The following is a 21588-nucleotide window of genomic DNA, read 5'->3' on the forward strand; positions in this document are numbered from 1 at the left end:
GGAAGTAATACCACCATGCTTATTTCTGCCGCCAAGGCCAACCTGATGGGCCTGGTTTCCTGTGAATTATAGACACATAAGGCTTAACACGGACACCTCAGGTTGATACACTTTGTGGGATAACACATCCTTGCATGTCCTGCGAAGTGGTGCTCTGATTTTTTCTTACCATCAGTCGGGCCATCTGCTAAGTCCCGTCAGCTATTACAAGAAAAAAAAAATATGCCACACATTACGATTTAAAAAACCTCAGGTGCCTATAATTATCAGGTGCAAACCCGGTGCTTCCACTTCTTGAGCATTGAACACAAGCGCCAGGATTACGCCAGTCATGTATGGTACAAACTGGTAAAAGTATCCGGCTCAGCATTGTTCTTCATGGGCCATCAACCATAAAAGCTTGCAGGGATAATTTTCAGTTTTGCGTTAATGAGACTTCGCTTAAATAAGTCAGTTACTGATGGATGGCATTGTAGTTCCGCAACTGGTATTTGCCTTTCCTACGTACTTCAGTGTCCAGTGGCCACATTAAGCTACTATACTGTACACTACTCTACTACAGAATAGGTACACATTAATAATATTAAAGTGTATCTATAAAATCGAATTCGTTACCCAAATTTTTATTCTGCCTGTACTTTTATTTCCCAAGAAACGGATAACCTTGACTTTTAACACCATTTAACATTAATTAAGCTAATGATTATGATACTGTATCTATGATGTGATATTTAAGTAAAATTATGAGAGTTAAGGTATCGGTACTTATCTAAAACAAAGCAAAATAGTTTGTATGAAAGCGATCATATCTGAAACTGCCAATCGGAAGTGACAAATCTTTTTATGCATTTGATAGCGCAGTTCTCTAGTGACGTTTTTTAGGCTATTAAACATTACGATTAGCGTCTGAGGATTCAACTCAAGAGCAGGCGCTATGCGATGAAACACATAGCCGTTTGGCTTGGCAGGGATTTTACACACAGTAACAAGCGGCGCTACGTTATTTTCGGAGAGAAGCCATCCGGAAGACTTTTATTGACATAAATCCGCTACGACTATGAAATCGCTTAAACTATCACCCTAGACCTCACACATAAGATAGTATTGAAGATGTTTCGTGCATAGTAGATTGCGTAAACCTCGATTTGATGCGATCGTGCGCCGGCGCCACGCCCGTATATCACTTTACTATGTTGCACGCGAAGATATAAATCGTTTTACTCGCCCTGACACCGTAAAACTATGCCAGTGCATTCGTGTTTGATGCCCATCGGTAGGTTACCCCTGCAAGACTTCATTGTGTATCTATATTTATAAAAGGAAGTTGTGTTAGTTACACCATTTATAACTCAAGAACGGCTGGACCAATTTTTATGATATTTGATTTTTTGGATTTCACTAAGAACGGAATAGGATAATAAGTATTAAAATATATATATAGTATTCATCAAAAAAAATAAGATTAGCGGTACGAAGTTCGCCGCGACAGCTGGTAATATTATAAAGAGGAAAGATTATTTTGTTTGCTTGTCTGTTTGTACCCAATAGGCTCTGAAATTATTGGTCCGATATTAACCCTTCTTCTTCGCCAAAAGAAAGCTTTACTACCACGGAGTAACAATAGCTATATTAATTATTTAAAAAAAATGGAGATCATCAAGACGATTGCAATAATGTAAAACCAAAGTAGCAAAATTTTGTCTATACAATTCATTAGGTACTTGGCGCTGAGAAAACAATTAATGATACTAAAAATTATGTACTACATGATTAAATTACTCATTATTTATTACCTACAAAAAATCGGCGAGATAATATTGTATCTACCTATCATAGTTATGTTATAATAGCAGCTTTTCTGTTCTAAAATTTTATAAGACCGCCGGTAGAAACAAAAGTGGGTTACATTATTATCTCAGAATTCATTCTTATTGAAATAAATAGCCCTATCATCAAGGGAATTTATATAGCAGTAAAATACTTTTTAATTCATTCCAATCGGCCATTTCATGTAGATCGCATTCAGCAGCGTGCATAGAGCGTATGCACAGGGTATGCAGATGATACTTATTATATAGGTATATATTAATTATTATCACTATCTATATATTTTATTGTAAGTTTGTTATATGTACATATTATATTTGTATATATAGGTTTATGCATGTTTATTTGCAACACAGTACAGTTAAATGCACCACCTACCTCTCTTCTTGAGCTGTTTTTAACGCCTTTGGTTGCCTGGAAGAGATCGCTATGTAGCGATAAGGCCGCCAAATTGTATACCTTTTGTTAAATTTTTACTGTTAATTTGTTATGTTTATGTGGTGTACAATAAAAGTGTATTAATTCATTCATTCATTCATGATATAAAATGAAGAATATTTTTAGTACGAGCTATAAAAAACTTAAGGATAGGCATTGTAAGAGCTATGAAAAGCCTACCCTTAAGTATTTACATCTCGTACTGGAGATCTTCTTCATTTTATATCATCTGCATAGCCTGTGCACGCCACTGATCGCATTGTATGTAGTATCGCGAACTTAAAAAAATTAAGGACTACACCCATATAAAAGTGTTATTTTTAGAGATAAAACTTTATTGAAGAAAAGAATTGAAAAGTTCTTTTCAAAAACAACATCCGATTTTTTTTCGCCAGAATACACAACTTGACAATATGCTTTAAAAACTAAAGCCTTTTTTTATTTTTTATTGGTCAACTTAAGAGTAAAACAATTAACGACAACTAGGTAACACAGACATCGCAAACCACACAAAGTTTATGTGACAAGGTATAGATTAGTGATATTAATTTTAAATTTTTTATTATTTAAGTTGCAATCACAACCCTGTCAGTAGTCAGTACACAACATAGCAAGTTTATGATAACAACTTGTACATAGATGACATACCAGATCCCTACCCTACGCAACATTCTCACTGATAAAGTTATTTTAGTATAAAATTCTTTAAGTCGCGGGCAACAGCTGCTTGTTAGGGCATAATGATAATTTTGAATATACCTATATGTTTTACTAGCTGTTGCCCGCGACTTCGTCTGCGTTTGATTTTGTTTTTTGATGCGGCATTTAATTTAGTTGTAGTTCTAAAAAAATTTAAAGTATTCAGTATCGCTCAGACTTAAATGAGGGGTTTGCTGTTTTCCGCTGCCGAGTTCTGTCCTCTATCTCCAACCATATTCATCAAATCTACACAAAGTTTGGACAAAATTAAACACATATTATAACCTCTATAGTACAAAAATAATTATATAAATCGGTTTGTTGGAGTTATGGTGTAAAATCGTCAAACACTTTCATCCCCTCTCCCGAAAGAACCGAGCTTAATGTCGGGATATAAAGTATCTAACACTTCCAAAAATATGTGTACAAAGTTTCATGAGGATCGGTGAAGTAGTTTTTGCGTTAAAGCGTAACAAACAAACTTACATTGACATTTATAATATTAGTAGGCATATTTACAGCGATAAAAATAAGAAGAGACGTGAACACTACCACAACAGCGTAGTAATAAAGAGGTCCGACTAGCCAGTCTAGCAAACGTGAAGTGGTTACCACAAAATTAAAGGCAAATAAAATGACCGGTTTAAATGTAGTTACATTTTTTCATATATAAGACTTTTCTTTAGTAGCTTGGAGTTACCGGGCCAACCATCCATACATCTGTTATGGATGGTAAGGTAAGTTGAAAACCATATCCTTTAAAAAGAACACCACTTCACGGGGCATCTTGCATGCGACCTACAAAGTGCCCCCTTGTATCCATCAACCAGAGGCGTAGATGTTAAACCTCATCAGAGGCGTGCACTTCAAACATTAGCACTAGTGCAACAATAGCACTGCCTACCCTAATTTTTTTATATAACTCGAATATTAGGACGTTTTTACCTTTTTGTGTATTATTCCTGCTTAAAATAAAAAAAAAATTGAAATTCATTTATTTCAAGTAGGCCTAATTTATAAGCACTTTTGAAACGTCAAGTCAGTCTGTTTGTAGTGACTCTACAACCGGTTCGGAAGGCTGATCCCACTGAGAAGAGCCGGCAAGAAACCCAGCAGATTGCTCTTTTCCAACATCATTTTATAGTTTAACAATCTTTAGAATTTTTCTGTTTTGTGAGAGATAAGAGCGGAGTGACCTGCTTCCAAGCAAAGGCCTTGTCGTTAAGGAATTCAACAATCTTGTAGTAACCACGATTTGTTAATTTTTTTTTTTTTAACGATATGCCAGCGCTTGACGACAATTATGCCCGTTAGAAAGCAATGATGAGGTCTAGGTTGGAGCACGCTTGCCTAGAAAAAGCCTATTCACTCTAGCCTTGAAGGTACTCAAATTATACGTGTCAGGAAACACAGTTGCCAAGAGGGCGTTCCACATCTTAGCGGCACGTATCAGAAACGTGGATAAAAAACGTTTAAATGTGTTTTAACATATTGTTTAAACTTAGGTAGAGGCTCTATGCTTTTCCCCTGGACAAAAACCCTTTGCACGCCACTGAACCTCATGTACCTGTTATAACATCGGCAACCACGCCCTTAATAACGGTTAACAGCAATGCTGCGAGGCAGCAGAAATAAGCATGGATTACTTCCCCGGATGAGCTGTCACAAAAAGCTCTTTTATACTAAGACTGTAATGAACATACTGTAATGTCCAGAGTGTACGTAGGTTCTATAAAAAAAATCTATTTCATACTCCACCGATCGCACGCGAGTGTTACAAGTTGTAACACTATGTAGGGATGTACGCACATAAAAACATCGATATAAATAATTCAGCGATTCCTAAACGGTACGACGATATCTATTAATTTGCTATGATACTCGTTAAATCGAAGGAAATGTTACCATATAGGTATAATTTATGCGGATGTAACAAAAAAACTTAATTTGAATCGTTAACAATATAGTTAAATGTTTACATAATTAATTAAATCGGTGTTGTACTCGTACAAGCTGAAATAGTGTTCAGACGGTTCTGTATATATTTTTTTACAAAAACTTTGATTGCCTGTCAGAAATCGCTATAAAAGTTAAAAACTGAAACTCGGCTACTGAGAAATTGAATTGGGCTACATGTCATAAGCTGATTCAGATAACAAAGATCTTTTATTTAACAATAAGGCGTGGTCGGTGGGCGTATATCGACACGCTTGGGTGCTTAATGAGAGCTTTTCTAATTCGAGTCCAAACAAATCGTAGGTAACTTTCACGCGATCGAATAAGTAAACGTAGGTAGAAAATGTCAAAATTCATCTTCAAAGACAGTTCACGTTTCTAAAAACGCATAGTAGCTATACTCTTTGTCTGTAAAGTTATATTTGGTATTTAAACTTAAGGAACCCTAGCAACAACAGGTAGGTATGTATTGCATTATTAAGAATTACATTATACGCTGAATGGAGGGCAACAATTGATTGGGGATATTTTGTAAAAAATTAACAATCAAGCATTAATGTGTTGCAAAACGGTAGAAAAAAATGCAAAGGCTATTCACAAAGAACAACCATGTGCTATGTTTGCATCATCATATCAACCCATTACCGGCCCTCTGAAGGGCACCGGTGAAGGGCACACATGAAAAGGGTTCAGGCCGTAGGCCACCTCGCTGGCCCACTGCGGATTGGTGGACTATTATGTTCGCATGGACCATCCTAAATAGTCTGTAATATTTAAAGACACTGGAAACGTTCCTAGTTATAATATTATTATTGGGTAAGTTATGTATGTACTAACAGTTTATGTAACGTTTTCAATTCAGTTAAATCCTTTCATTACATCTGAGCTTAGAGATATTATTTTCTAACGGGCATTGCATGAAGTCGGACGGGTTATGTGTGTGTATGGAAGCATGTGATTGTATATTTGTTAATAAATAATACTAATGAATTTATTATCTTTACCAAATAAATATAAGATTTTCTCAGTAATATTATTAAAATACCGAAACTAAAATGTATTCCGTAGTAGTACATATGCACTGCTGAATACAACGAATAGATTTATTTATTTATTTCATTAGATATACCAACGATACACTGTATTATCATTAATCATTTTACATTATAGTTTAATGTCCGAGTACAGTTATCACTTACAGGTAAATACACAACATTGAAGTAAGTCCGGTTAAAAATAATTAAATTAAGTCAAAACAAAAATAGTAAGATTAAACAAATGAAAATAATAATTAAAATTAAAATAAAAAAAAATTTAAAACAATTAAGAAAAAGAATTTGAAAAATATTACTCTCAAGTATAATTTCGCCTTAAAGCTAAATAAAGTGTCGTGAAAAATGTCGATGTCAGGGTTTTTAAGTTGTTAAAAAGATTAGTCATTCGGTTAATAGGTGAGCATTGTCCTAGGTTAGTATTGGAAAATTTAGGAGCGAAGGTTTTTAACTATATTTAACTATATTACACAAATAATATAGCCTACACACTAGCTAGCCTAGCCAGGGTTACTTCTGAGAACAATGGGGATAAAAATGACTAAAACCCATTATGATAGCTTAACTTTAACTAAGTTTAAGCATCATCTTAATCATCTACTACCACCGGTTAAAACAATATTATTTTAATATAGTTGACGTTTTGTTTGAGAATTACAATTCTTATTTAGAGGTAGGTATGTAATATAAACTGTAATTTTATTAAAATTCGGTTTTATGGGTCAGTCTTTAGTTTAACGCATCGGAAGGCTTACTACCATACATAGGCCCCAGATGACAAACTTAACGTAAACATACTAGTTCAGTGAGAAATGAAAAAGCTAAAGTCACATACTAAAAGTACAACTAAATCATTACAACACGCATCCCTATCCCTATCCCTACTAATATTATAAATGTCAATGTAAGTTTGTTTGTTACGCTTTCACGCAAGAACTACCAAACCGATTCTCATGAAACTTTGTAAACATATTCTTGGAAGTGTTAGGAGTAATAAAGGATACTTTTTATCCCGACATTAAGCTCGGTTCCTTTGGGAGAAGGGATGAAAGTGTTTGATGATATTACACCTTAACTTCGACAAATTATAACCGATTTAAATAATTATTTTTGTACTATAGAGGTCATAATATGTGTTTAATTTTGCCCAAACTTAGTGCAGATCTGATGAATGGAGTTGGAGATAGAGGACAGAACACCTCAGCGGACAGCAGCACACCCCTCATTTAAGGCTTAGCGATACTGAATACTTGAATGCCAATTGAATGTCACATCAAAAAACAAAATCAAACGCAGACGAAGTCGCGGGCAATAGCTAGTATTAAAATAAAGCAATGAATGCTGACTACCTGTGGATTATTCCTTACGCATCACTTTTAAGTTATGCTTTAAAATAACAACAAGAATACCAGGGTTCGTTGCGCAACTTGTGTTGCTCGCCATACTTTTTCGTTTAGTGAAAATTGCACTTAAATTTATCAATAAACCACAGATTGAAATCTGGTCTATACTGTCGATAAGCTAAGCTAAATCACATCTCTAAGGAGCGTGGCGCAGGCGCGGCACCTCGTAACTTCCGACACGTTATCCTGTTACGGTCTCTAATAGAAATCGGTACAAACAGCTAACTAATTTTAGCATTAACATTAACCAAGACTTTGCTGGAAAGAGAAATGAATGTTTTCTGTCCTCTGCATTGTTTATCTCAGGGAAGCGGCGGATATTCTAATGTAACTTTAAATGTTATACTATGATAAAAAGGTGATAGCCTTCGGCTTGGGTGATAGCCTTTAGCAAGGCTTCGGCTTTCCTTTCGTGGAGACCAAGTTCGATCCCGGCGGCACGTACGACTGACTTTTAGGAGTTAAATTCAAAATTCATTTATTTCAAGTAGGCCTTATTTATAAGCACTTTTGAAACGTCAAATGTTAAGTGTGCGCGTTCCTAATTTAACATCAAGGAAAACATCGTGAGGAAACCTGCATGCCTATGAGTATGTAAAAGAGCATATCTCTATAATGTTCTCAACGGCGTGTGAAGTCTACCAATTCGCACTTGGCCAGTGGTAGAATACGGCCTTAACCCTTCTCATTTTGGGAGGAGACCCGTGCCCTGTAGTGGGCTTTTTTAACTGTATAAGTAACTTTTCCCTTGTCCCTAGTAATATTATACTAAATGCGTGAAGTTGCAAAGTGCGTGTGTTGGTTTTTACTTCTTTTACGCAACAAAGCAACAATGGATTGACGCGGATTTTGTACAGCGATTGTTTATAGGCCGGTGACGTGTATGCCACTTTTTATCACGGAGATAATCACGTTTCCTATGGAATAGATATAAAATCGAAGCGGTGATAGCGCATTGGATAGGAGCTCGACTTCACTTTAGGGGCAAGGTTCGAATCGCACCTCCAACTTATCGAAGTTATGTGCGTTTTAAGTAATTAAATTATCACTTGCTTCGGCGGTGAAATAAATAAATATACTACGATAATACACACAGGGCCATCTAGCCCCAAAGTAAGCGTAGCTTGTGTTATGGGTGCTAAGATGAATTATGTTTTTTTTATTTAATGAAAAATATAGATAAATACTTTTAAAATACATATAAACACCCAGACACTGAAAAACATTCCTGTTCATCACACAAACATTTTCCAGTTGTGGGAATCGAACCCACGGCTTTTGACGCAAAAGCAGGGTAGCTGCCCACTGCGCCAATTGGATCCAAAAGGAAAGAAAACATCGTGAGGAAACCTGCATGTCTGAGAGTTCCACACAAAGTTATCAAAGGTGTATGGAGCCATTCTCATTGTAGGAGACCCGTGCTCCATGAAAACTATGAAATACTTCATAACACCAGAAGACAGCAAATATTATTCTGAACAGACGAAAATTAAAACTAAATTGACTTGTTCCTCAAAAAGATCAGCACTAGTACTCCGAACTAAGAGCAAAGAGCAAATCTGACAAGACAATGAACCAAAATTTTTATTTCTGTAGCAACTCAATGCGTTTTTTTATGGAAAGCTAGTTTAATCTCAATTAAAATTACAAGGGTTGCTTTTATGATGTTGCCTTTAAAACTTTTAGAAATATACTTGGACACTTTTAATCTGTCGCCATCTCAACTGATCCACGTCCCATTTAGCAATATCATAAGATCTAACCCAACAGATATCACGCCATTGTTTATACCTCAGAGCTAATTTGACGGCAGATTGTCGAGCCGATATTATTTAATTGATCTATTGATTTGTCTTTTACTTGATGTCGCGATACTATAGCAAGTCCTTTGCCATATTTGGCTTTTGTGATCTGATTATCGAATAGACATACTGCCTGCCTACCAACTTACCTTTTTTTTTACCTACTGATGAGAGTAAAGGGTGGTATAAGTTACGCGCAAACGGTTGCCACTTTTTAGATTACAGATGTTTCACTCCCGGACGTTTCATTCTCATATTGTTGTACTAATATAGGCCACAGGAGATTTTTTTGCTCCTCTCCGTTGCCCATGCTAAGAAAATAGCATGGGCAACAATTATCTCCTCGGGGAAAGGATAAAAATTTATCTTCCCCCACAGCTTTATCAACTCTCCGAGCAATGGCGCACAAGTGAAAATAATATCCAAATAATATACGTGTTATAAATAAACGGTATTCTTTGTTCCCGCGATTTAGCAGGAGGACACGTTAATTATATCCCCAATCAGGGGATATAATTGGGGTATATAATTTTTTTCTCATGCCTGTGCTAGCCCTGCTGAAGATTGTTTGAGTTGAGTTAGTTTTTTTGCATTAGGTATACAGATAATTACTAAACATAGTGCAGGTACCTACTACTTAGATCGGTTTCAAGAATATATGCTAAGAGGTCGGCAGATAACTGTCTTCGTCTGGAGAAGTTTTTGTTTAACTTAAGTATAGTATAAATACTTATTTCTAAAAACTTGGTCATCATTTTAAGTATTGGGAACAGAAGCCCTCTATTTATACAAGGCTATTTGGGAAAAGGGTACTAGGATATCATAAATTGACGTAAAAATCACTCACCTCCATTGAATTGGGCAGCACGGCACCTTCGCGGCGCCCCACGCCCTCCCGTCCATCCTGAAACAACGATTACACACTACTTAGTTAACCAAAAAATGTAACATCTTCTTTTTGTTCTCTTGTTACACTCGAGGTGTCATTAGGTCCAACGACCTCGGACGCCATAAAGGAAAATAGGGTTTAATAGTTTTTAAAACAGCTTCAATAAAGGCAAAGTTTTTTGGATTTTGCTAACCCTGTAGCACACTAATCTCTGAAACTAAACTAAATTCATAAATAGCCTATAAAAGCCCAGCGTGGTGATTATGGGAGAGTATGCCCATAATCACCACGCTGGGCAAACGGGTTGGTGATCGCATGAGAAGGTAATTGTAGCGCAGAGGGTCTCATTTTATTCCAATAGTCGCGATCCAATTCCGACAACCGCGGCAAGAAAGTGTGGTGACAATTGCATTCTGATCTGCCTTCATTAAACGGCCACTTCTGTCACTAAAACGATATTGGCAGGTCTAAACATTGTGTATAGTAACACCAATTTTAACCGTATCAATTTAATTAGATAGATAGAGTCTTTATTGCACAAATTAAAAGTGAAAACAAGAAATAACAGAAACAAAAAAAAATATTTGACGGCGCGTCAAAGTTTAGATTAAATACGGCCTGTAATTATTATTGTGATATAATACATACTACAGGATTATAATAATTTTGTGTTTGTACTGACTTGTGTTGTTATTTTAACCGCCGCATTTTATATACATATAAAATGCGGTCTTATCGCTTTAAGCGATCTTCTCTAGACAAACCTTTATGGTAGAATGAAGTTAGGTTAGGTTTGAAATTTAATCGCAACACGATTGGCACGAACGTTTTGATGGTACAGAATAATGTCCGTGAATGATCATTAATTCTGAGCCATCATATCAGAGATCCCTGCACTGTATTATAAGAACTATCAGCTAGCCTCCGCTAGTCGGAGAGGTTCCCAAAGAAGAATATGTTAAAAAGGATATCTTCTGAGTTTCACGCCGGCTTCTTATCTCAAGAACCACCCTACCGCTACCCGCACTGTTTCAAAAGTGTTTATAACGAAGACTTTTGTGATCCAAAGCAATTTGCAACCAAAAGCCAATATACATACTTTTTATATGAGGATTAACCTTGTTTGCAAGAATATTATCGCTTCTACATGGGGAGTTAGCTAAATATTCTGCTACGGCAAGCCCTTAACTACTGGTGAACGCACCATTTACTCAATTAAGTAAATAGGTACCTAGGTACTAAAATCTCGATGATAGTTTTGGGCATAGATTGCAAAACTTCGTGGGAAGCGATAGTTAAATTGTATACGCACACTGCAGTTAATCTATTTTATAAATTTGATAGGGAAAGGGAAGTATCTGACTATAGTAGCGTAGTAAAGAAATAAAGTAAATTATTTAACATGTATGGACCATTACAAGGCACTGATCTGAATCTCAATCTCATAATTAGAGGGATTTACGTCGTAGTCCACCTCGCTGCGCTGGCTAAATGTGGATTAGAACATTATAAAGAACTTTCAGTCTTGCGGGTTGTTTGTTACAATTCGGAATAATTTCCTTCATCGTCAATACAATTTATGTATATTATTCTTATAAGTCGTCTTAGTACCCATAACACAAGCTACGCTTACTTTGAGGTTAGAAATGCGTGCAGGGAACCCCTGAACAGCCTACCTCAATTTGGAAGAACTACACACAAATCTATCCGCGTTTTGTTTATAATCATATAAATATATAATCGTATGTATTTAAAGGTTTAGTCCGTAGTCCACATAAATATAGTCTCTTCTTGAGCTGTTTTTAACGCCTTTGGTTGCCTGGAAGAGATCGCTATGTAGCGATAAGGCCGCCAAATTGTATACCTTTTGTTAAATTTTTACTGTTAATTTGTTATGTTTATGTGGTGTACAATAAGTGGTGTTAAATTTTTACTGTTAATTTGTTATGTTTATGTGGTGTACAATAAAAGTGTATTCATTCATTCATTCATTCAATGAGCAAGCGCGAATTAGTAGACTTTAGACTTCAGATTTTAGAACATTATGAACTCTCAGGCACGAACGTTTCCTTACGATGTTTTCCCTAACCATTCTTCTTTACTTCCATAATATAATAAACAAATAAATATTATCTTACATTTCTTTTCCAATCAGAAACCCTAGTGCGCTCACTACCTCACAAGGATGAGGGATAAAGAGAAAGGGCGTACAAAATAGAGCAAATTGGACATCGCCCGTCCTTGTCCGCGGCACAAGATGTTGTGAAGGTGTGAAAGGGACGCAGAACTGTGCCGTGGGAACCTAGCATTTGCTTTCACTTCACTGTCCTATTAAAAATATGGCGATCGGATTTTATTATCTGTGATTTATTATCTATTTATCCTTACTTCATTTTATACTTGCTGTTGCCGCGGCTTTGCCCGCATGCAACTTCTTTGTAGGTAGATAGCATGCCATAGAAACCTTTTGTTTCACCCGGATTTTAAGTAAACAGGGTGGGAAGCCAAAATTTGATTTCTGTCCCAATAAAAAAATTAAAATTTCAGAAAGTAGCATATTGGTAGTACTTATTTTATTCGACCTTTCTACCTCATTACGTAAGCATTCCAAAAGGTAAAGCTGGATGTCTTCCAGCATTCTACATTATGTCTAGTTAAGACTAAGTGTATTTTTCATAATTAAACCAAAACTTGTTAAACGAAGATGTCCACCCTTAAAGCCGTAGCAGTGTCGCATCTGCTTATATCACCCAACCAACAATCAATTCATGAAACGCGTCTTGTGTTTGGATAGCTTTAAAACAAATTTCCTTGCTCAAAGATTTTACATCAAAAATATACGGATATATTATATAGATAATATGTATACGGTTAAGGTCAAACCGTGTGGTAAAAGCAGATCCGAATACAGTTGTCACCACCCCTCCATTTTCCGCGGGTGTCGTACGAGGCGACTAAGGGAATATAACTGAAAAACGGGCAGGAGCATCTTCTGTGCTACTACCACCATCTACTACAATCACCAACCCGTCTGCCCAGCGTGGTGGTTATGGGCATACCGTCCCGTTGGTAGAGTCCTTTAGTTCAGTAGTTGACTGTTATAGGCTGTTGATTATGATGTATATGGTTTAGGAACCGAAGAATAACGAAGGCCTCTGTAACTTGCATATGTCGTAAAATTTAAGTGACCACAAATCTACGATATTCTTTTCAGACCGATAAAACTGTATGACTACAGTCATTTGATTTACCTACTCACCATGACAACCTATCTGTGCTAACTGTGCTGTGCCTAACCTGAAATCTATCCTATTGTAACTGAAAATTTCCTCCCACCCTGCGAAGCATACATATCCAATATAACATATCTGATGGTCACCCTACAAACAAGAGATTGCAAAGACTGCAAGGTCATGAAGCTCCGGTACAGGATTAAACAGACATTTCGTTTTACCCGGGCATCGGGCACGATGCTCGTTTTTCAAACAATTGTTGCTATTTGCCAAAACAAAACATTAAATCGAAAAAAATTATTTCATTTTGTGGTCATTTTGCCGGGTGCAGTGTTTAGCGCTATTTTATAAGTGGGAGGCCCCGGGCTCGATACCTGGCAGGGACAGACTATGAAATAATATACTCTGAATTGTCTCCGGTTTAGGAGGGTCGTGCCGTCAAGCGATTTAGCGGTCAGGTGAGTTGTTATAAACCGTGGGGATAGCTTACCCCTAACAGGTTAGCCCGTTACCATCAGACTGCATCCCCAATTACAATCAGGTGAGATTGATTGATTGACTTGTAGTTACTACAAGTACTAATGGAAATTTAAAATAAACGTTGTGTTTAGTTTTAGAATATTTCAGTATTTCTGAGAATTTTCAAGGGCAAAAGAGGCTACAAGCGATACGAGGTTTATGTTTACGAACCGTTTTCATTGTTAAATGGGTCACTGGATGAATTTCATTGGCCGTTGGGCTGCTTGCGGGGAATACCCGTATGTTCTATATTAAGCGAGATATCTTGCTTGAATGAGAAAGGTATGAGGATCCATACTCGGTTGGCAAACATGGAAGCTAACGGACCAGGCATGCAAATTTGCTTCATGCCCTGCACCAACAGAATTTAGAATATACAGAACCCTCATTCAGGCATTATTGCATGCAGGGCATTGTGTCTAAAAACAGTGAAAACGCCGTGCACTGGTCTCACTTCACACCCGCGTAATGTTGCTACTTTTGCCATTTTCCCCATTTTATGGTAATCTTTTCCCATTTTCCCCATTTTATGGTAAACGTTTAGAATATTAGAAGTAAAATAATTATTGTCAACTGCTAAATTAAGGTAACTAGCCGCCTGTTCGAGAACACTACTAAAGCAAAGCGGTTTTTGATGCTTCAATTTTAATCGTGTACGCGGTTTCTTTATGTTCCTAAATATGTGCCTGCATTATGTCACGGATAGAGACGGTTATTATTATTACCGATATATTAGTATCTATCAACTACAGGGCAGTCTCCTTTCAGAATGAGAAGGTCTAGACCGTAAACCACCATGCTGGCCAAGTGCGGGAAGGTAGACTTCACACGCCCTTGAGTACATTATGGAGAACTCTCAGGCAGGCAAGTTTCCTCATTATGTTTTCGTTCACTGTTAAAAGCAAGTGTTATCTAAGATCTTATCGCTCCGACACTCAGGTGCCGGGGATTCAATCCCCCGAAACGATGAGTAAAGCTCTAACCCCTAGGATTTTTTTGTATGTAGTAATATTAAGTATTTACTCACCATGTAAACCATTAAGCGCCTTTAGTCCAAGTATCGTACGCATTTGCTGTTGTAGTTAACTGCAAGAAAACAATAAAACAAGATTTAAAACCAATCTTAACTAACCCGCCATACTTCCTATCTTAAAAGTAGGCTGCTATACTAAGAACGACAGTACATTTTGATGCAAGTGCGCAAAATATGTCAAAGTCACATAAATATCTTTGTTCAAGTAGGTGGCACTTTTGATGCGTACATTACATGAGAAGTACACGATAGTGATGATGGCGATAACCATATCCGTAAACTTAAAACTAAGCTACGAGGGTTCTAAACGCGTCCTGATCTAAGAGGAAGCCCACAACTAACTTAGGCGGGTGTTATTTTTTTGTTATCACCATCTCTCATTGTCATTTAAAATTATTAGAAGAGCAACATGGTTAGACCACTCAATTGACACCAAAGCTTTTTTATCGATTACGTAGTCCTTTGATAAAAGTACTTTTCTTTAAGCTTACGTTTAATACTAACATTGAACTTTTTATGAGACATCTCCAAGATGTCAATGTATTATGTATGTCATTTTATAAATGAAAATAACTGACCTACCTAATCACATACGACGAAAAAATGCCCTTAAATACTTTGTTCGTATTATTATTATTTTTTTATTGTCTAGCTATTGCCCGCAACTTCGTCTGCCTTTGATTATGTTTTTTGAAATGGCATTAAATTTGGTTGTTGTTCTAAAAAAAAATTCAGTATCGCTAAGCCTTAAATGAGGGGTTTGCTGCTGTCCGCTGAGGAGTTCTGTCCTCTATCTCCAACCACAGTTTGGGCAAAATTAAACACATGTTAGTACAAAAATAATTATTTAATTCGGTTATAATTGGTCGGAGTTATGGTGTAAAATCGTCAATCCCCTCTCCCAAAGGAACCCAGCTTAATGTCGGGATAAAAACTATCCTATATTACTTCTAATACTTCCAAGAATATGTGTACAAAGTTTCATGGGGGTCGGTTAAGTAGTTTTTGCGTGAAAGCGTAACAGACAAACTTACATTGACATTTATAATATTAGTAGGGAAGTAGGGATAGGGATTGGCGGACCAAGCAGGTGGGCCATCTAATGGTGAGTTAAAAACAATCGCTTATAAACAGAGCAGCATTTCGCAGGACATGCAAGAAAAACGTCCTACAAAGTGCCGTCCTGTGTCCATCAACCTAAGGCGTCGGTGTTAAGCCTCGTGTGTGCCTGTAATTACACCGGTAACCACGCCCTGCAGACCGGAACACAGCAATGCAGCTTGGCGGGAGTAGTAAGTAAAAGTATGCAATTTTAATCTTCATTATATATGTCTAGATCTTTCTTTGGTTGTGTGAGTTGGAACAACAATAAATTCAATTAGAAAAAAGCACTAGTGCGAAAAATCAAACTTTCCGCAAGATATTTATACCTACATGTATATATAATATACTTATAAAAAAATGATTATATGACACAAACTACATCATTGCATCTACTTTTATTATTTTGTGTTAAACAAAAACAAATTTATACTGAGCAGTAACAATGATATGTCAACTGTTTATTGTTATTTTATATATTTCAGCTGCTGGATTTTAAAGAATTACAATGAGATCAGTGGCGTACATTGGGTTTCTTACCAGGGTATGCATTCAACAGGAGAATTGCATAAAATGGAAAAAATCCTCCTCTAATACGGGCAATATTTCAATTTTAGGGTATGCAGTGCTTTTGTGCATGTATGAAGTGCACGCCACTGAATGAGATGCCATCGCCTTTACACATGGATGTCTGTGCGTATAATTATCAGTATGAATTTTTGGCCTAATATAATTTTTTAAGAGACTTTTTGGTTTTTTTACCCTATTCGACCTAAAATGGGAACATATCTAATTTTAAATGCTTTTATGCTGCAATAAAATTAGCTACCTAAACCAGCTATAGCAGCGGGTGTAAGTAACTTTGCACCTTGAGAGTTTCACATTTCGTCGCTTAGGTAACAATACCGCGCAATTTAAATTAGCATACTTTTTAGGAGATACAATAAACAGCTATCTTTTAATTTTATACAAAAATCACAAATATAAAGATATCTTTATTGTTAGACATAAAGGTTTCTTAGTAAGATGGTGATGGCGAAATGGGTAGAAGCTCGACTTAACTTTTGGCCGGCCGAGTTATAAGTAATTAAAAATATCACTTGCTTCGACGGTGAAGGAAAACATCGTGAGAAAACTTGCATGCCTGAAAGTTCTACATAATGTTCTCAAAAGGTTGTGGAGTCTGCCAAACCGCACTGGGCCAGCGTGGTGGACTACGGTCTTAACCCCTTCTCATTCTCTTGTGCTGTATTATTAGCTAGTGGCAATTTGAGATATACAAAAAACATTTTCTTAATATAATATAATAGTTTCACAAAATAGAAAGTAAGTTATTCTATACCCAAGTCCTACCCAACGAGCCTTGTTTGTTGAGGCTTTAATTAGATAGTAGGCAATAAAATAAAACTTTAAAAAAGTGATATAATTATACTTACACATAAACAGATCTTGTTTTCCAATTTGGTTGTAGAAGTTACACTTCATTTTATCAATAAGTATACCTAGTTAATTAATTATTTTCTAATACTGGCCGTAGAAACTAAATTATAGTTAACTTTACATATATTAACCACTACATTTATATATTTTGCTACTACATTCTTACAACTGTAAAAAATAACAGTTTTTACTACATTGTTTATCTATTACTCTCCTATTATATACATTAATTCCTCTCTTGATATTTTGCTATCTGTAACAATAGAAACACATAATGAATCAATGTGATATTGGGACTTCAAGCCTTGCATAACCTAAGGCGAGTGACATATGACACAGGTACATTATGACAGCGAGAGTATGTGATAAGTATAAACATAATTTCACTAAAAATCTACAGCTGTCTACTTGTAGCATAAACACTTAGATTGCAAGTATCTCCACTATTAAAATGGTTGTTCAGTATAATTCGGGCTAAATAGGCCTCCTTCTTGTATCTACTACAAGAAGGAGGAGAGTATATTAGAATATATACCCTATAGTAGGTATAATGATAATATGCTTGATGACAGTAACGAAGAATCAAAATAATGTATTTATCTAATGATATATGATTCATGTTTTATGAAAAATGAATTTTTATTTATATTCAAAGTGAGATTGGTGCAAAATCAAGCAATATACCATGACAGGTGAAACAATGAATTCAAAATTATAAAATCACATGTTTTTAAAGATAATTTTGTACTGCTTGAATGTCTGCGGATATCAAGTACTTTGTGATTTCAAACTATCAGTAAGTTTTAGTTATAAATACCAAAATCCTTGTTGTTTACTAAAGCTCTAATTAGCCTATGATGTCACAAGTGCGGCCATGACATCCAGCAAGCATTTTCAAGGGATTTTTTTTTCAAAATTAATCATCATGCCTTTAAACAATATGGAAAAACTATCTTTGTCACATTAATAGTGAGCAGCAGGTTATACAAAGGCTTCTATTAGAGCACTCAGAATCATGTGCAAAAGACATTTTCAACTGAGCAAGTACAGCAGTAGACAAGTCCAGGAACAGACAGCAATTCAGAATAGTTTAGCAGAGTGTAACGATCCCACGAACGAAACACATGTAAAATTAAGTCTTAAAGAGCTAACTTAATAAAATTAAAAATATTTTAAAAAATAGTAAGACTATTCGTGAGATTTGCTATTTGTAAAAGAACAGAAATCTCAGCTTATTTCAATTGCAATTAGAATAAACTGAAACTTTTTAATACAATCATACAAAGAGTTACTTTAAAGTGTCTTATATTAGTTAATTGGAAGGGAAATTTCAAGTAATTTATCTTTTTTAATTTTGTAGCAATAAAATATGATAAGAATAACATAGCCTTTTTATGTTGTGTGTATAAAGTTTTCTTTTTTACGAGCATGCAGGTAGTTTTCTAGCATGGAAGGAAACTTCACTAATTAGAAATAATTATCATGTTAAAAATAATAGGAAATGCAGACCTGAATCTTGCATACGATTATAATTGCAATTGTTTCACAATTTAATTATCACATTAATTTGAGTCACAAACAATATCACAACCTATGAAAAAAACGTCAAAACAAAACACAACCAGCCATGTAAATAAATATTTATAGCGAACTGTCAAAGTCATGCTAGTTGCTACTCCATTTTTTAGATGACCCATTAAACCTTGAAAGACACATGATGAGCACGAACTTTTTAAATTAGCCGGCTTACATTTACAGGTACAGATAATTAATATGAACGTTAGAAATCCGAAATCGAAATTTAAAAAACGCTTTTTACATAGTGAATCTATTTTAGTTAGCAAAAGCTGGATTTGTTGGAAAGTAGGCTTCGCGCGCGGCAAAGACCGCTACACGCCCGTAGCAGCCTTCTAACACTGCGTACGTAATGTGCAGTGCGATAGTAAAATATTGCGTCCGCTTACCGCGGCCGGTTTAGCTGCGAAGTACAATGCACCTACAATGCCATAATCATTACAGGGACAATTACGGATACAAAATGCGCTCCTGTTTAGAGGTCGATTTATCGCGTTCGTTTTGCTTTTTAATGGTTTAACGCTATTGTCAGAGACTGCATAAATTATACGGAATTTATCTGGTACCTACGCTCTGTACCAGATAAATAATGATTCTTCAATTCAAAGAAATTATAATTCTATAAACCTATTTAAGTATTTACATAATTTGTAATTGGCAATGGTTTAGTAGATAGTGGTTTTAACCACTGATCATAATCATTGTGAAATGGTCCTTTGAGCGGAATAGTTTTAGTCAATGATAATGAAAACTACAATCAGATGTTTGGGCTGAAGAAGTCTGGATAAGCCATCATGCAAGTACAATCCTTCAATTTCTCCATGTGGCAGCCGAGCAAACCAACGTTGAACAAGCTCAGAAGCAGTTATTTGGTAGGTATTAAATCTTTTCACCCTTGACTACAATTATTGAAACGGTTAAGTATGTCCAATTTCGAGAAAGAGATGTAGTGCCGAAGCCAATTCGGATAGGCAGCGTTCGGGAAGATTCGCGAGTGAGTTCTAAGGACCAGTCTTCGAACAGTGCACAATACATAGAATAATAGGCATTAATATTCTAAGCCGTATTGCCACTTGATATGACTCTGAAACCTGGTCGCTAACTTTATACTGTAAGCTCGAAGTCACTCAGAGGACAATGCAGATGGAGAGAGCTGTATCCAGTTTACTTTTATATCTACTCGTACCTAAGTACGTGATCAAATCAATTATAAAGAAATGCGTAGAAGAACCAGAACAATTGTAGTAGGTAACCATTGCCCGTTTAAGTAGGTTACCCATGTAAGCAAAATTGAGGCACTAGGAGCGAAGCTATGTTCGCCATAGCATTGAGGCAATTGGCGTACCTAAAGTAAGGCAGATAGCTTTGAGCACTGATAGAGTATGGACCTAAGGATCAAAATATGCCAGAATGGCGAATCCGAACCAGAATACAGCGTTAGTAGACCGTCCACAAGGTGAACATAAGAATTCTAACGAATCTCAGGCAAACCTAACCAAAAATTACCTCAGTAAGCCTACGTAATAAATGCCCATTGACTGATAATACAGTTAAGTATCAGCTAGGAATAGATTCGGTTTAGTTACAGAACGATCTGGTGGATCGTTTTATAACTTTGTTTAAACAGTCTAAGGATTGGACCCATTTGAGTTTGACGATTCAATATCCAGGGGGCGTCGCCGTCGTCGTCGTCCTACGGTCAAAAAATAGCCTTTTTTACAGTTGGCACTAACTGTTCCACACACAAATTAAAAGTAAAATTACTTTGTATAAAACAGTCGACATGGTATACCTACCGGGATAGTAAAGTTGCTACAGTCCGCATCAACCAAATGCGTAGGTATGTCTTAAGTCTGGCGGGAGGCTTCGGTCGTGGCTAGTAATAGTTCCATGCAAACTTTATGTCGTCTTCGAAGTTAGCCGGGAGTGTAGCTACGCGCAGGTAGTCAACTGTAACTTCCCGCTGATTGGCTGATACCGAATATTGAATTCTGCGTATCGAAACGCACGAAGTTCGAGAAGTTATGTAGGTAGGTACTGCGTTAGTAACGACGTGTCGACGTGAATGAATGAATGAATGAATACACTTTTATTGTACACCAAAGAAACAAAAAGTAGTTACAAAGATATAAATACAAATCAAGAGAGTACAATTTGGTGGCCTTATCGCTACATAGCGATTTCTTCCAGGCAACCAATGGCGTAAAAGGAAAAAACATAGAAAAAGAGGTAGGTGGTGCAATAAATAAGATTTTGTTTTGTTTTTTGTTCTACTACAAGTTAGCCCTTGACCGCAATCTCACCTGGTGATAAGTGAAGATGCAGTCTAAGATGGTAGCGGGCTAGCCTGTTACGGAGTTATGGTAGTCATAACTCATACGGTCATCGGTTTCTACGCGACATCGCACAGGAACACTAATTCGCTTAGCAGCACATCTTTGTCGGTAGGATGCCATGGCCAAAGCCCCCTACCAGACCAGACCAGAGAAAATTGAGAAAGTATAAGCTTACAACATGCCTCTGACGGGAATCGTACCCGGGACCTCCTACTTAAATTCACAGCGCTCACCGTTGCTCCAGGAAGGTTGTCAAAATGCCTGTAGAAACCGACTCGGGGTATT

At 36.4% G+C, this 21588-nt stretch overlaps 1 protein-coding gene across 1 annotated transcript in view; it reads right to left on the bottom strand.

Moving 5' to 3' along the window:
• LOC120628211 (Krueppel-like factor 3) overlaps positions 1 to 19032 on the bottom strand; it is a 64887-nt gene extending 45855 nt beyond the window's left edge. Inside the window, exons 1-4 of the mRNA XM_039896465.1 lie at positions 18902 to 19032; positions 17389 to 17645; positions 14846 to 14904; positions 10025 to 10081 (exon numbers count right to left, since the gene is read on the bottom strand). Coding sequence (XP_039752399.1) covers positions 10025 to 10081; positions 14846 to 14857 — 69 coding nt within the window. The 5' untranslated portion in view covers positions 14858 to 14904; positions 17389 to 17645; positions 18902 to 19032. The remainder of the gene's footprint in view (positions 1 to 10024; positions 10082 to 14845; positions 14905 to 17388; positions 17646 to 18901) is intronic.
• Between the last annotated feature and the right edge of the window lie 2556 nt (positions 19033 to 21588).

The sequence above is a fragment of the Pararge aegeria genome, chromosome 12 (genome assembly GCF_905163445.1).
Source record: "Pararge aegeria chromosome 12, ilParAegt1.1, whole genome shotgun sequence".
NCBI lineage: Eukaryota > Metazoa > Arthropoda > Insecta > Lepidoptera > Nymphalidae > Pararge > Pararge aegeria.